The sequence below is a fragment of the Lagopus leucura genome, unplaced genomic scaffold, assembly GCF_019238085.1.
Source record: "Lagopus leucura isolate 7727_CA_CO unplaced genomic scaffold, USGS_WTPT01 Super-Scaffold_760, whole genome shotgun sequence".
Lineage (NCBI taxonomy): Eukaryota > Metazoa > Chordata > Aves > Galliformes > Phasianidae > Lagopus > Lagopus leucura.
In genome coordinates this window covers 12,226,941-12,242,587 of record NW_024962257.1, presented here as the reverse complement: position 1 = coordinate 12,242,587, position 15,647 = coordinate 12,226,941, and the positions used below count along the sequence as shown (strand labels likewise).

The following is a 15,647-nucleotide window of genomic DNA, read 5'->3' as shown; positions in this document are numbered from 1 at the left end:
AGGAAACTACTTTGCAAGCCACTTCTTTATGGGAGGCGAGAAGTTTGACACCCCTCACCCCGAGGGATACCTTTTTGGTGAGAACATGGATCTAAACTTCCTTGGGAATAGACCTGTTCAGGCAAGTTCCTATATCCTATCTGTTTTGCACTTCTGTTTCAGGCCCATAAAGCCTCTTCATCAGGTTTCCCAGTTGGAACATAGCATCAGTTTTCCCAAATGGAACATGGAAATATTTTGAGGCTCGCAGATGGGAGACTGTGGAAAGCTGCCTGCTCCAGTGCAGAGCCTCTGTTCAAGTAGAAAGTGCAGGTGAAGAACACAATTAGGAAGGAGGGACCAGATGGAAATTCTGCTGGATGTGCAGTGCTGTGCAGCAGGAGGAGGCCCACCAAATACCCTGTGCCATGTCTGCGTGCAGGGCAGTGATGAAGTGCTGACTGCTTCTCCTTTGCTCTGTGAGCAGCAGCTGCACAGCACTCCAAGGAAAACAGAAGATGCAGCTGTCAGCTCAATACCCGATGTGCTTACGGCTGCAGGGACTGGTTGTGCAGTCTCAGAGTTGCATTATCTGTGTGTCTCAGCCTGAGTTCCCTTGCAGACATTCTGGCACTGAATTCCATTTCTTCAGAGGGGAGTGGGTGAGAACACTATTAACACAGTGGGACATTTGCCAAATGGGTTTAAGAGTGGGAGGCTGTCGTGGCCTACAGTTTGCCAATGCAAGGCAATGCCCTTTGGCAGCTCTGATTAATCTTTAAGGAAGAAAAAAACGACTTGAACACGCAGCAGCACCACAGCTCTGTGGAAATCGGCCAGTTTCTCCTTTTGAAATAACTGAGGACTCGATTGCTGTGTGTGCAGCACTGCTACTGACCACAGTGCTGAGCACTTGGGTCACAAAGAAAGCAGTTGCTGCCTCCATCAAGTCTGTGCTGCCTGTGGCTGTGGATTGGCACCCTCGTGTTGGTCAGAAATGGCATGTTTTCTTTCAGGCTCCGGGTCTTGCCACACCAATGTGCTTCTGTGGCCCAAGGGAACAATGGCACAGGGTTGTGTGTTGGAACTGCCTGAAGCTCGGCGGGAGCAGCAGTAGGCTGCCTGCTTAGCAGATTCCTCATTTCTATGGATACACTCATTGGTGCTCCCTGATATTCCTCTGAGTTAGTTGTACTCTCTGGTAGTTCAGCATCACTGCACAGCTCCTGGTAGCTGTGTTTGAAGGGCCACAACTTTGATGTGGCTGTGAGGTGGCACTGCTGCTCGTTACATTCCCCGTAACTGTCAGCCTGAGAGCCTGTCTGGTAGCTCTGTATCTCTGTGTCACAGTGTTGCTCTGATGCAGTGTGATTGCATTGCCAGTCTGAGCACCTACAGATCTTGCAGACATTTCAGCCTGACTGCTCTGCAACAGCAAATCTGCAACAGCAAGGGCTACAGGCCCCACACTGAGCAGTTCTCTCCACACTGCTTTGTGGAGGTTCTTTGACCAGTGTAGAAAACTAGTCTGCATCACCAACCTTCTGCATTTAAAGGGCAGTCTGTGAGAGAACTCTGGATTGTGGAATTGAATGAGGACCCCTATTTCCATCTCTTTTTTTTTTTCTCTCCCTTCCCCCAAACATTTGCCTCATTGTTTCAGAACGAAAGAATTTCCCCCAGTAATCCAGAGCTTCTGCATGCTGATTATCAGTCAGTCACTGCACTCTGTAATACGTGTGAAAGGGCAGCATTTCTTCTGCTCAAGCTGGAGGTAATAATTTCTGTACTGAAAATAAAATCTTGTGAGAGCGAGGCTTTCTAGACTGCAGTTCTGGAGTGCAGAAGAAGAGCTTGTGAGAGTGCCCTTGTTAAGGGACATCTGCTGGTGTGCTTGCAGAGCAGAATTTTCACTCTGAAACGTGCTTGGTTTATCTGTAAATACAATTCTCTCACTGCTCTTTGGAGATAGATGAACGTTTCTGGTTTTGGGTAGTTTGTCAGGTAACGTACTGCTACCTTAGGTAATAATAAGATGACAATCATTTGCTTTTGTATTTCAGTTCCCATATGTGACCCCAGCTCCCCATGAGCCCGTGAAGACACTGAGAAGCTTGGTGAATATCCGCAAGGACTCTCTCCGCCTCGTGAGGTACCGTTACTGCCTGAACTCATTGCATTCAGCCCGGGGATCCGGAGCATCTGGAGCCAAACTGCCAGTTCCATACGGTTTAGGGGAACAGCTGAATCCCAGATCTCTGTTGGTAGATGTATTCCGAAGGTTCTGGGTACCACTGTGATCGGAGTTTTCAGGCAGTTCACGTGCTTCTTCATCCCTGGACTTAAGCAATCTGTGTTTTCAGAGAGGACCAATATGTGTCTGTACAAAGAGAACAGAGTGGTAAACAAAGCCTTGAATTTTGCCTGCTATTGCTAGCACAAATGGAACATATTAGTCGGGTCAGTAAACCCTTCAGACAGATTCCTTTCTGCATTCTTGTGTAAGGAAAAGCCAGAAAGTAGTTGCTCCTGGTGCAAGTCACTGGCAGGGAGCACTAATTGGTTTTGAGAGAAACTTCCTCGGCTTCCTCCTGCTGCCAAGACAAAGTTTGGTCCTGGTGTTATGTACTGATGTAAATGGCTTCTGTCCCATGAGTAGGGAAAGGAGTTCTGGATAGTCTTGAGATGTGTTACCTTCCACTGCTTTACACTGAGATCTAAGGCCACGCTAACAAAAAATGTGACTTCTGGACTAGATGCCACTTTGATTTGAATTAACACTTTGATTTGAGGCTGCCCTCTTTCACACAGATGGCTGAAGAGCAGAGACCCAGCACACAGTGCTTTGTTTTGGTCTGAGCACTTGGGCAGATGTCCAGGATAAGCATTTCCCAGAGATGCTCGAGTCTCTGAATTCTGTGTTACTGACGTGGGGTTGGAGTGCTGGCAGGGGGCCGGGTTCAGCTCTCAGCCAAGGTGATCCTGAGAGCGTGGTGTAATGTGAGTCAGTCGAGTCATAACCATGCAAAGCCTCCGGTTTGTTTTTATCTGAAAACTGACGTTGGTTGTTTGTTAATAAATGAGCGATACCTGTTGTTTTGAAATCAGCTGAACAGGAAAAGAGAGAACTTCTGAAGAAGTAACCGTTGGCAAACTGTTTTGAATGCTGTCCAGCTTCTTCAGCTAAGGGCTGTGAAGTTCTTTTCTGGAACAAAGTCTCTCATTCTTCCCAGACTTGCTGTGGAAAGGGCATTTCATTCTTCTTTCAAACATCCACAGTTCAACAGAGGAGTTGTTGCAGGAGTTTAGTTTAGTTCGTACAGTTCTATCATTTTGTTTTCTGGGATTTCATGCCTTGCCAAGCTGAGTTGCAGCTCTGGACTATTTGAGATGTAGTATCTATGTACCTTGGCATTATCTTAGTTTTGTGTCCCTGTAATTCCCAGTTCTTTCAGTTCCTGGCCTCATGAGCTCTCACAGGCTCTTGTACTGCTGTGTTGCAGCTGACGACAGCACCACTAATACTATTCTATTTTATTTTATACCAATGTAGACCCCAAATGGGATTTTAATTGCCAGTCCTTGAGGGCATGTTCTTTCTTGTGCTTTTCAACTGTTCTGTACTGCAGGCTTTTCATTTCTTCCTGTGTACACATAAAGGCACTTGCTGCCCCCTCCAGCTTAGTTCATTGGCAGTTGATGGTTAAGGCTTGGAGATTCTTCCCAGAAGTAAAGAAGATACCATTGAACTGAGTGTCTAGGTACAAAGTAGGCTCTGATGTTAACATCCTCATGGTCCATTTATTTTCTGCTTGTTATTTTTAAGTGAAAATTCGTTGCTTTCGTCTGAAAAGAGTATTGATTCATGATTTGGAATATAGAGCTGAATGGAAGAAGGTGAAGAAATGTTCACCCTGGATTTCCTGTCTTGCTGTCACCAGACAAAGTTCTGAGCTTTGTTGAATCCTAAGTATATCCTGCAGCTTTGGAGAGGAGCAACAGACCTCTGGGTGTTGATGTTGGAGTTGTGAGTCTTTGATGCCTGTGTGAGTGCTTAATCTCTAACAGGATGAAGCTCTGCAGACCTCAGAGGAGGGCAGCATGAATTTTGCTGTTAAGCATTGACAGAAGAGAAAGAGGTTTTGTGTCTGTCTTGTTGGCCTTCTTGGCCCTGGCTTGAGCGCTGCCTTTCAGGGCTGAAGCACCTGATGGGCAGGACCAGGCTGCTTGCTCATACCTTGAAAGCACTTCCTGCTGCAGGAGGAGGGTCAGCTTATGAGGCAGTGTTTCACAGAGCAGGAGCCCCTTGGCTCAGCCACGCTTCTTCAGTGTGGGCTTTGGATTTTGAGTAGAGCATCGTGGAACAGAAATGTGAATTCTGATAGAGATGGCAGCCAGTTGTTACTTCGTTTGGTGACTGCCTCAACACTGACTTAATGCATTTATGAGTGTACATCGTGCTGCAAACTCACATGCTACTTAACATTTATAATGCATGTCTATTGAGTTGTTCAAAACATTTAATTTCCTCAAAGGATGAAATCAGGCTCGACTTGACCCATTTCTGTAACATGCTGCTGTTAATTATATTTTTATCTTTTAATTCTTTAACAGACAAGCAAAAAGTTCCAGCACTTCCACTGTTTTATCTAGAAGGGATGTCAGACTAAGTGGCCTCAGCTCCCTTGGTCAGCCTGCTTTGGCTTTTACATCATAGCATTGGATCAGCTGTTTGTTCTCGAGGTGGTCGGTCTGTTCTGCCCTGTAGGTGTGATTGTTAAGCTATGTCATTAACTTGTGTGCATGACCAAAAGGCACACTAACAAAGTCACTGGTTTCTAAATTAATGCACATATCTGAGGCCACCTCACATCAGCACTGTCTGTAGGGTTTGACTGAAATGTACACTGTAAACTTCAAGTACAGATGGAGACAGAAAGGCCCTTGAAACTCCTGAACCACCTTCTTGTATGCCACATTTGTTGCAAAGATGGGAGGAATATAGAATGTGTGGCTTTGTCTTGCTGATCCCCTGAAGTTTACATCCTGCACCATAAGGTGGAACATGAAATGTCCCTGCCTCTCAAGGTATGCACAAGTCCTTGCTTGTCCCCTGATTCAGCTGCTGGCTGGCAGAGCTGCAACCTTTTCTCACATGAACTCCTTGTTATGTGGCCAATGTTTTCATGAATCTCCAGCACCAATATATTATCATAGGAGATGTGCAGGCAGCCTTACTGAGGCTGCTGCTGTTCAGAATGTGTGCTTTGCCCCTTGTTCCAGTGATGCTACTGCAGGCAGACGGGGCTCTGGCTCCACTACTCTGCAGCAGTGCCCTCTCCAGAAGCCTGCCCACCAGGCACTAGGTTGTAGTAACTAGGTTATCCAGAGTGCCAGATCAATTCTAGTCCAGATTTCACCCTTTACTTCTTACTGGTGTGGGAACGTGTTCTGAATGCTGGTAGGGAGCTGCAGGAGTGAACCTGGGAGCAGGAAGGTGATATGGGAATTTGGGTGCTCAAAATGATTTCCCTGAGAAGACAAAACAGAGAATGGTTTTACTGTTGATGTGTTGCTCTTGTGGGATCCATCCTCCTGCAGGTCTCCCACTTTGTTACTTGGGGCTATTCTGGGTATCTAGGCTTGTGTTGCTTATCAGCAGCTGTGCCTGCCAACCTCTGTGCAGTGAGATGAGGTGAGCTAGCTAACCACCATCAGTGCCTGCATGAAACAAGTGCTGACTTTCCCCAACCCTGCTTCTTCTGGAGGACTGGCAGGTGCATGTTAGCCTGGAGATCTTGCTCCTCTTGACCTTTGCTGCCTACTTTGGATCAGCAAAGGACCACAGAGCAAGAGCTAATTTTCAGCTCGTGTTGCTGCTTTCTCTGGACACACACAACACTTGCAAGTGGGTTAGTGGATTGTTGCCTTCAGTCTTCTCACGTTGGTCCAGCACAAAATATTGAAGCTACAATCGTATTTTCTATAGCTAGAATGCTTCCTGTGCACAGCCTTAAAGTGCCATGATTTTATTCTTTGAATGTCACCTGCTTGTGTGAAAGTACTGATGCAATACTCGTGTACAGCAGAATATTCATTCTGTTACTGGTTATTGTCTGCTGGCTGCTGCAGATGTTTAGTCTGCCCATTCCTGGGTTTTGTTTTTTTTTGTACTAGCAGTTTGGATGTATTCTAACTTGATTTACTCCTCTGACCTGAGTGAACCCTCTGGCAAAGGTCTTGTTTTGAGTCCTTCAGACAGAAATGCAAGTGTATGCAGTACTTATCACAGAACTGTAGGAGTTGGAAGGGACTTCTGGAGATCCTCTAGCCCAACCCCTCCTGCTGCAGCAGGTTCCCAAGAGATTTGGTGAGGTCACATTAATACAAGTGTGCATGTTTGGTATTTGATTGTACCGCTCTTAAATTTTATTTTGTGCCTTCTTTAATTGGCTGAAGCAGAACATTTCATTCTTGTTTAGTGTGTTAAGTAAAATTCATACCAGAATTCTTAATTAGGCAGCAGTTATTACGTCTCAGTGAACTTGGTAAATATGAATTCCCTTGACAATTTTCAGATTGAATGATGGAGGTGTGCCCAGCCTATTTCAGAGTGTTTTCAGCAGTGCAGCGTGTTTGTGGAGGCTGTTTAACAAGGGGAGAGGCCAATTAATACTGTGAACTTAGAGATGGTGCCAAGCTTTTCCTGAATAGTTCAGCTGCCTGGCGCTGACCCAGGCATCCTGGCAATTAAGCTAATAGCGACAGGCAGCGAGGCTGGGACTGGGCAGCACAGCAGTACTGTGGTACACTGCTCAAAGCTGACCTGCATTCACCATTACCACATAATACAGAACGAACTGTTGGACCTGAAGTTGTAGAATTACGGTGGGGTTTGAATTAACGAATGAGAATCTGCTTCTGTTCTGCCAGCAAGTCGTGTCCTTTTTGTCATTTGGTGCTTAAGGACAAGGGGAGCTTTTCTCATGGTATGTTGCATTTGTTCCAGAACCTGCTGGTTTTCCTGGCCGTTGGCACACTTCAACTCACAGCTCATCCACATCTGTACTGTGCTGCCCTGCAGCCTGCCTGTTTCATACCACCTTTTTCACTGGATTTGTTGCCTGTGTTTTTAGCAGGAAGGAGGAGTAACATTCTATTGTGGTGATCAGCCGTCACACAGTGGGATCCAGCTGTCCAGTAGCCCAAATCCAAGTTATTGCTCCCTTGTATGGTCACTGAAATACACATTCTTGAACAGGTTATCCTGTATCTGATGCAATTGAATGTGTTAATTTTTGTTGATGTAACAAATGTATATATGTCTCAGTCATGAAGAATGTTTCTTCTCCTGAAGTTCAGTGTTCAGTAGTTGACCTTCTTGGCTCTTTCCACGGCTGTAAGACTGGATGAGGTTTCTCAACATCATTGTTATGTAATTCACTTCAATAACTTCAGAAAAATCTTGGAAGAACCTTCCTCAGAGGAAAGAACAGAAATTTCCTGGGCATTATGGAAGCCCATGATGACTTTTCTGCCCAGAGCACTTACATTGGAGTACTCTTATTCTGATTTCCAGAGTGAACTCGATGGCTATGAAATACCTCATAAATGTGTTCTAATCCTCGGCATTCTTTTGCAGGTATAAGGATGATGTGGACAGTCCTACAGAGGAGAATGGGAAGCAGAAAGTCCTGTACAGCCTGGAGTTCACTTTTGATGCAGATGCTCGTGTTGCCATCACAATCTACTGCCAGGCTACGGAGGAGTTTGTTGGTGGCATGGCCGTGTAAGTCTTGGTCTTGTGGGCATTTGGAGGGGTACAGAACCTCCCAGGTGAGGAGCCTGACAAACATCTTTCCTTTCTTGCCTGTGAAGCAGTGCTGCTGCAGATGATGGAAAGTGGATTCTCTTTCTGTTTTATGTACTCTGGTAGCTTTGAATATTGCTTTCACTTCCTTCCCCCGCAAAACCAATTTCCTCTCTTGTTCCCACATTGGTTTGTCTTTTGGATGTGGGGAAACCATTTTGTGTGCAACAAAGGAGAGGAACTCACAGCTGTGTGCTTTTTCAGCAAGATGATTTACAACATTTCAGAAGCAAATACCCTGCTCTTCAAATACGATCTGTTTTTCCAGATCACACCACTGGATAGATTTTTCTGTTCCCTGGGGTGGGAGCATCTGGGCCACCAAAGAGAAGTTCAGCTTGACGAGTACATGTGAGTCCGTGAGGAACTGAAACCTATCCAAAGTCCCATCTGGGGGTAAATGACTACCTCAAAACAGGGGGTATTGTAAAATGGCTGTCAGGAACATTTTCTGCCCAGAAACCTTGCCTGTATGTTTTCTGTCAGGTACAGACTAACCTTTGGCTCGCTGTAAAAAGAGTGGTCAGGGTGTGATCTGTGGAATCTTCCTCACATATTTCGTTGTAGTAATGTATCTCTGCAGATTTCAAAGCCTTTTTATCTAAGTGAGCACATTTAAACCATTCCAATCAACACTGTGTGCCTGTCTCTAAGATTACAAAAATTTCCTCTCTTCACTGAGGGCTGTGGTGGCTGAAACTTGCTCTTCCTTGTGTGCACTGGGCACACTTGAGCTGCTGGTACATGACTGCAGACTTCAGTAAGCATGGAACAAAAAGTTCTTCTTGTTCTATGGGTAAAGGCTGCAAAAGCTCTTGGCTTTTTCTAGTAGAGGCTTTTGGCTGATCAGGAGCTCTGTGCACATAGTGCTGATGGCTTCTGCTGTTGTGCTCTTGATTTGGGGGTAAAGTCGTGGCTTATTTAAGTGATCTGTACAGGTTTCAGCAGGGAGAAAGACGTGTGACAACCCATAAAGTGGCTCATGTGCTTTATACAAAGTATAAACATCTCAGTGATGCTCAGAATAAGGTGGCTTTAGAAATGAGACACCTTCAGTGCTCCCATCCAGATGTGCTTTCTTCCAAACTGGAGGATGTCCTGGTCCAGGATTTTGTTAGGCCCCTCTTTTCTGTTGAAGATTGTGACTGCTTAGTTAATTAAGTTAATTAAGTTAATTAATTTGATCCTTTTAAGTGATTGAAAAATCCCTCCTGACAAACTCAGAAAATCCCTCCAGCTCTGAGAAACTGAATCTAAATAGAATGCAGCAGGATGCCTTAGAAATCCTGATGAAGTTTCCATGTTCTGTCTCTTAGGTCCTTAGGTTTCCTGTGAATTTAGTGCTAGTCAAGTGCTGGAATGGCAACCTTGGAGATTGAAGTCCTCTTTTCCTAATACAGGTACAGCGTGGACAGGCAGCTAGTTTCCCTTGTGCTGCCTTGCAGAGCATTCCTTGGTTTTCATCCCAAGAGGGAAACTGTTATGGGCTAATGGGGAGAGCTGAAGGCCTCCGTGGCCAGGGTGGATTTGCTATTGTAGCTACTGCATAGAACTTATTGTTTCTGGACTCTGTGCATTTCTGTAACTAGGAACTCTGTCCTCTCAAAACTCTGCCCATTGATTGGAGGTGGAAAACACAGTTTCTGGTTCATTTAAAAGGATGCTGTTTTACTGAAATTTCATACCAATTAAGCCAGTGGCTTCCTCTTGGTCTGCCATCTGTTTTTTAAAGCTTATGCCACAAACATGAATTACCTAATTGCTTGTTAAATTGAATTCCTAGGTACAGTTTATGAAAGGTAACATAACTGTCAACTTCAGATTAAAAAATATTGTTTTAAATACGAAGTTTTTAATCCACCCTGTCCATGTTCACCAAAAGATGGATCTCTGCTCAGGTGATGAAGGAGAACCTTACCTGCCTCTGCATGAAACCAGGATCTGTGGTCAGTGCTCATTTCCTTGCCACATGTGGCTGATGTGACTGAGTTGCCCTCAGGGATGGAAGCAGTTCCCAGAGCACTAACCCTTCATGCTGAAAGTCAAAGCACTTGGATCCAGCTCTTGCTTCCACTGCTGTCCTTTTATTTAATAAATCATAGTTTAATTTCCTCATAGCATAGAATTGATGAACTGTCTATTTCTGCTCTGGAGTTCTTGCACAATAAATGTTATAGAAAAATGGGGTGTGGGGTGCTGCACTAGAAGCCAGTAAACTTTTTGAAGGCATGATCCTGATTTCATGCAGATGTGTAGGTAGTAGGGGCTGGGGGAAGTGAGATACAAATATAGACTTTATAAGCTGCTTTAATTCAACCCAGGCAGTTTTTCCATGTGGAAGTGGCTCATGAAGCACATCTTGGGGCTAGTGCAGCTGCCCAAATTAGGCATCTCTGCTTCTCTGGATTTGCTGGCTGCTAGTAAAAACCTTTTGAAGCTCTGATTTCAGCTTTGCAAAGCAGTTCTGAAAGGACAGTGCTATAATTACTTTGATTTATTATTTTCAAGTTCTAGTGGGGAAAAAGCTGTAAGTAGAGTAAACTGTAAGAGTGCCTTTTTAGTGCACTAGCAGGAATGCAGCTTTGCTCCACGTGAGGTGGTACTTTTCTCTTTTTCTCAATTTCTCTTGGTGCTGACACCTGCATTTAAGTAACAAATGTGTGCAAGAGTTGCCCTGCACTGTGTGTAAACCCAAAACTGCATTTCTTGCTGTCCAGCACTCGATTGGGAAGAAGACTGCTTTGTTATAAAGGCACTTTTTTTTTTTCTTCCACTTTTCTAAATTGATGCTGATTCCTAAAATGGGAGAAACTTTCTGGACCATTTTCTAAAGCAGAAATTTCCTCCTAGTCCTTGGGCTGCAGCATGGCTCCTTAGAAGTGCTAGGCAAGTTATTCTTGCTTCTTTGCTGGAGGAACTGCTGAACCTGATAGCATCCGAACCTGATAGCATCAGTGCTTCTGCTGCTGTGAAACTGCAGCTGGGAACATCATTATGTTCATGCAATTTGGAGTGGGAGGATGGAGGGGATGAGACTCTCAGTGAGATGAAGCATTGCTTGTTGTCAAGCTTCTGCTCACCTTTGCCTGTGGTCTGTAGGCCTGGCTTTATGAATAGCCAGTTTCTGTGACAAGAGGGAAGCGTTTCTGCAATCCAGGAGTCTTCCTCCTAGAACTGCTTGGGCTCCATCTAAAAGCTGCAGGCTTCATCAGCCTATGCTGCCTGTGCTGACCTGCCTTAGAGAGTGTTCAGCACACTCCCAGGTGCTGATGCTGGGAGATGTGTTCAGCTGTACTGCTTCCCAGCCAAGATCTTGGTAACACATCTCCCAACCACTATCTACCTCTTGTCCTGAGCTACTGAGCTCTGAATTTCACAGCAAGCTGTTGTTACCGTGATGGGGTTGTAGCTGACCAATAAAGTGTGAAGATGGCGTATGTATGTATCTGGGGAAATATCCAGTACTTTCTGGTGCTAGTGCACATACAGTAGCAGCCCCTTGAACAACGTGGGTATTAGTTTAAATCTGGAGGGCACCACTGCTCTGACTATCTGAGTATCTCTTGTCCAGGTAGAGTGTGCTTAAAGAATCTGTAGGTGAAAACATGCTAGCTCTTGGTGGAGCAGCTGGTGAATAACCCAGAGCATAACAGGCCAGAGCTATCTATGTCTGGAGCCTTTTTAACAGCATGGAATTAAAGGCAACCTGCTTCTGAACAGTTTGGTGTCCATGTCATCCTCTGTTTTATGTGTTGTGGTTGTGTCCATTTTCTTTCATTTTGAGAAACTGCCCTGACGGGACGTTTGGTTGGAGGAAGAACAGGGGGTGTTGGGTCAGGAGGGTATTTTAGAGACTGAGGATTAGGGAGCAGTTGGGTTTGATCTGCTTGGCAAATTGTGGAGCACAGAGATTAAGGGCAGGCCAGAGAGGAGGTGCGCAAGGGATGACTGGGATGGGACCTGGCTGAAAGGGATGAGAATGCCTGCCTTAGCATAGGGAGGCACAAGCACACAGATGTGTGAGCTGCGTCAGCTACTTGCTAGCGATCACTTGTAAGTCTGTGCTGTCCCTCAGAGAAATGATAAGATAGTCTGTATTGCTTGCAGTGCTAACAGTTCCTAGAGAATACTTGAAGGACTTTCAGTTTATAGCCAGCTTTTTTCTGCAGTGAATGGTTTGTGTGTTTGTACCCTCAGATTTATTGTAGGAGACAAATATGCTTTTGGGAGCAGGTGAAAGAGATGCACACATTCTCTTTTTGTGTGCTCAGTGAATCTATCCTTTCCTTTCCTGGCACAGCCTTGATATGCACATATTAGGTTCCTGGGAGGGCCCCCAGGACTTTTCCAGCTGTGAGTATCTTGCTGACTAGCAGGAAGGGTTGTGCAGTTCTAACATGGCAGCAGTGGATGTTTCCTCAGGGGAGGGAGTCAGACCAGCTGGAAGCACTTAAGGCAGCCAGCTCTCAGGGCAGGAGCAATGTGCGCAGATCATGAGCTGCTGATAAATGTGACGTGAGAGATGTTTTTGCAGTGCTTTCTTATGACAAAGACCTTCCTCTTTGGACAGAGATGGTACTCTTTCTTATCCTAGTAATGTTGCTGATGCTATGTTTCTTTATTATAAGGAGAAAACAATGAAAACATACCAGTTAGCTCTGCTGGTCTTCACCCTTCAGGATTATGCTGTTTGTGCTGCTGATGCACAAATGGGTGTGCTGGAATTTTTTTGGTCTAATTTCCTTGCTTGTTTTGCAATGTCTGCTACAGATTACAAACATTCTACCGCTGTCTTCCAAACTGAAGTGGATGTGACACTGCAGTACGTGATGTGTTTTGTCTGCATGTGGAGATGCGAATAGGTAGCTCACCAAATGCAATCCAACTGAAATGTGTAGCTCAGTGCATGGCCGTTTTCACTAAAGCTTGTGAAGGAGGGACAGCAGCACTCATATTCCTTTGTTTAATCAATAGCCTCTGTCTGTCTGTTCAGAGCCTTTGAAAGGTGCTCATGCTGCTTTTGGCTGTGGACTGTGGTGATTAATATGAATTCTTTGCACAGAGAAGATTTCTTCAATGTGAAGAAATCAGAGGCAGAGCTTTTTTCTGCTAGGCACAAGCCTTAACAGCCAAAGCCTGCTTTGATCTATGCAGGCACCAGTCCCCAAGGGACTGTAGTGTACAAAGTTCACATGCTGAAAAGCTAAATTGTGTAGATTTCATTGAACAGACAAGCCCTCTGTCTTTAATAAGGGTTCTGGCCTCTGTGCCTTTCTCTGTTGCTGTGCTGTAAGTTGCCATCTTTGAAGCCTGGCTAGAGTCAGGAGTGCAGCTTTCCTTGCGATGAGCTCAAGTGAGATGGCTGCAGGTGCTGGAACAGGATCTGGATGGCAGGGTTTCATTGCATGGTAAGGTGTTTGTTTCTTCCTGGCCTGGCTTGGAAACCAAATCTTGTGAGGAGGCAGAGGAAGAGGAGAATAGTGTGTGTGACAGTGACTGCAGTGCACCAACTGAGCACCCACAACTTCTAGACTGTGTAGGAGTTTCTTGGTGCTGGATCTTGCCTAACTCTGACTGTGAACCAGTGCTACAGCCTTCTTACATTTTGTTAGTGTTTCTTTTATCAATAAAAAATCACTTTGAGTTACTGGGGACACTTGCTCAACTTCCCTCTTCCCCAGAAGCTGACTTGTTCAGATCCTGTCCAAAGATAAAATGGAAATATGCAGATAGAAGGGAGAGGGAACAATGTACTTGCTCCACATCAACTCCTGGCCCCTCTGAACACCAGCAGAATGTGACTGGCTCCTTCACTGAGGATGCAGAACTTGCCAGGCAGCTGCACGCTGCAGTAGCAGGAGAGCTGGTTCCTGAGTACCCTCTAGAGCTGGGACTGGTGCCCTGCTGTAAACTTCCCCAGGCACCGACCTGGGGAGGAGTGAGAGGGAAACTCCCCTGCATGCTCATCTTGCTTCTCTAATGAGTGTGTAGCAACAGCAACTTCACTTAGCCTAGCCAGGGGTTCCCAAACATCATCTTGCCCCTTGTGCTTTGGGAGCTAATTAAGGTCTACAGGTGCCCAGTAGCAAATCTGGTCTGTTTGAGCCGTGGACTGAGCAGCTGCATGCAGGTAGGGAGTGCTTCTCAGCTGAGGGCAGGGAGTGAGATTTGGGGAATAATTTCAGTTGGTTTCTTGGATTCCTTATATTCTTCAATAAGCACTGCCTGTGTCAGGCATCCAGGCCATCTCTGACCTCCACTCTCTTCTCTGCACTTCGGTTGCAGTAGGTTCCTCTCTTGTTGTCACCTTAGATAAGTCATTCCCCTCCTTCCCAGTTGCACAGGGAGAATTGTGCCTCTCTACATAGCTGGGAAGCTTTGAGGGAGCCACAAAAGGAGCTAGGTAAAGGCATGCTCTATTCATTGTGCCTGACAACTCAGTAAATAAAACTTCACTCAATTGCTCTCCCTGTAATTCACATACAAAAGATCTGTCATCCTGATCTCTCCCACACCGTGCTTTAAATGCAAAGGATGGGGTCAGAGCTTCCAGTAAAGCAGCACTATTGTAGAGCAGTTCAGAAAAGTCTTTGAGGATAATGTATTATCAATGCATCTACCTTGGCAAGAAGAAAAGAGAGCACATGATGGTCCTGATCTTCATCATGGCCTTTCAGATTTTAATGCTGATCTTGTGGCAAGCCTTGAAGACCATCTTCTCATGGATCCTCAGAGGTTGCTGGAACTCCACCAGTTTTCCAGGGAAAGGCAGATTATGCCAATGGAGAACCTATTTTTTTTTCTCTTGGTTTGAGAGGAATTAAGTATCCATCATCATCTGGTATCCAGGTTCTTAATGCCCAGCTGCAAAATGCATCCTAATAACTGTGCTTTAAATCTCTGTGTTGACTAATGAGCCCTGGAGGGCAGGCAGCATCCCTGCGAGCTCTGTGCACTGACATCAGGTCGGGAGGCCTAAAACAGGCTGTGTGGGTGCTGGGAGCCTGGTTCAACCCAGCCTCCTGCACGGACAGGTATCTTTGGGCTCTGCATCAGCTGGGGGTGGAAATGTGCCCTCCCTTCCCCTTCTGCTTGGAGAGGGGAATGCAGTGGTAGGGTTGCTAAAAGTGTGTTTAGAAAGTCACCAAGTACACCTTGCCACAGAGGTGTTGCTAGGGAGATTGAGGAAATTAAGCTCCAAAAGCAAGATAGGAGATACGTGTTAAATAGTTATGGTAAGTAAAGCAAGAGCTGCATTCAGCTTCTGGTAGGAAGCAGAGCAGCTATTACTGCTCCTCGTCCTCCAGCCAGTGCTGACTGTGGTGTCTTATCCATTACAAAGTCTGTGCACATGCATCGGTCCCATTTCATCATCCAGGTCCGTTAGTGTAAAATAGCTTCTTGTACGATATTAAGGCTCAGATGTGTCTTCACTAATCACCTCTGCCATCCTGCAGCCCAGTCTTACAGAATTCTATGAGATGTGAAGTCTCAGGTGTGCACATCACACACAGTCATCAGATGTGATGCTCAGTTCTGCAGTTATTGGCTGACTGTGCAACTTGAGCTTTTCCCACAACATTTCCTTCACCATCTCTGGAGGTGAGCTCCCTGAGCCCTCCTGCTCCCTGCTCAGAGAAGCCAGAAGGCATTATGCCTGATGCAGAAGAGCTTTGCATTGCCATCCTCTTCTGATGTGCTGTGCTCCTACACAAAGTCTACTTAGGCTGATACTAATTGGAGCTTTCCAACTTGTGCTTATGCAGCTGGTGGTTTGTAAACTGTGTCTGCATTTTGG

The 15,647-nt window shown here is 45.5% G+C and overlaps 1 protein-coding gene across 5 annotated transcripts in view; it reads left to right on the top strand.

The window, feature by feature from the left end:
• Window positions 1-15,647, top strand: part of MGRN1 (mahogunin ring finger 1) — a 47,518-nt gene that overhangs the window by 4,869 nt on the left and 27,002 nt on the right. For all 5 annotated transcript variants that reach the window (XM_042864577.1, XM_042864576.1, XM_042864581.1 and 2 more), the window contains exons 2-4: window positions 3-121; window positions 2,043-2,131; window positions 7,622-7,768. In XM_042864577.1, the coding sequence (XP_042720511.1) occupies window positions 3-121; window positions 2,043-2,131; window positions 7,622-7,768 (355 nt within the window). The remainder of the gene's footprint in view (window positions 1-2; window positions 122-2,042; window positions 2,132-7,621; window positions 7,769-15,647) is intronic.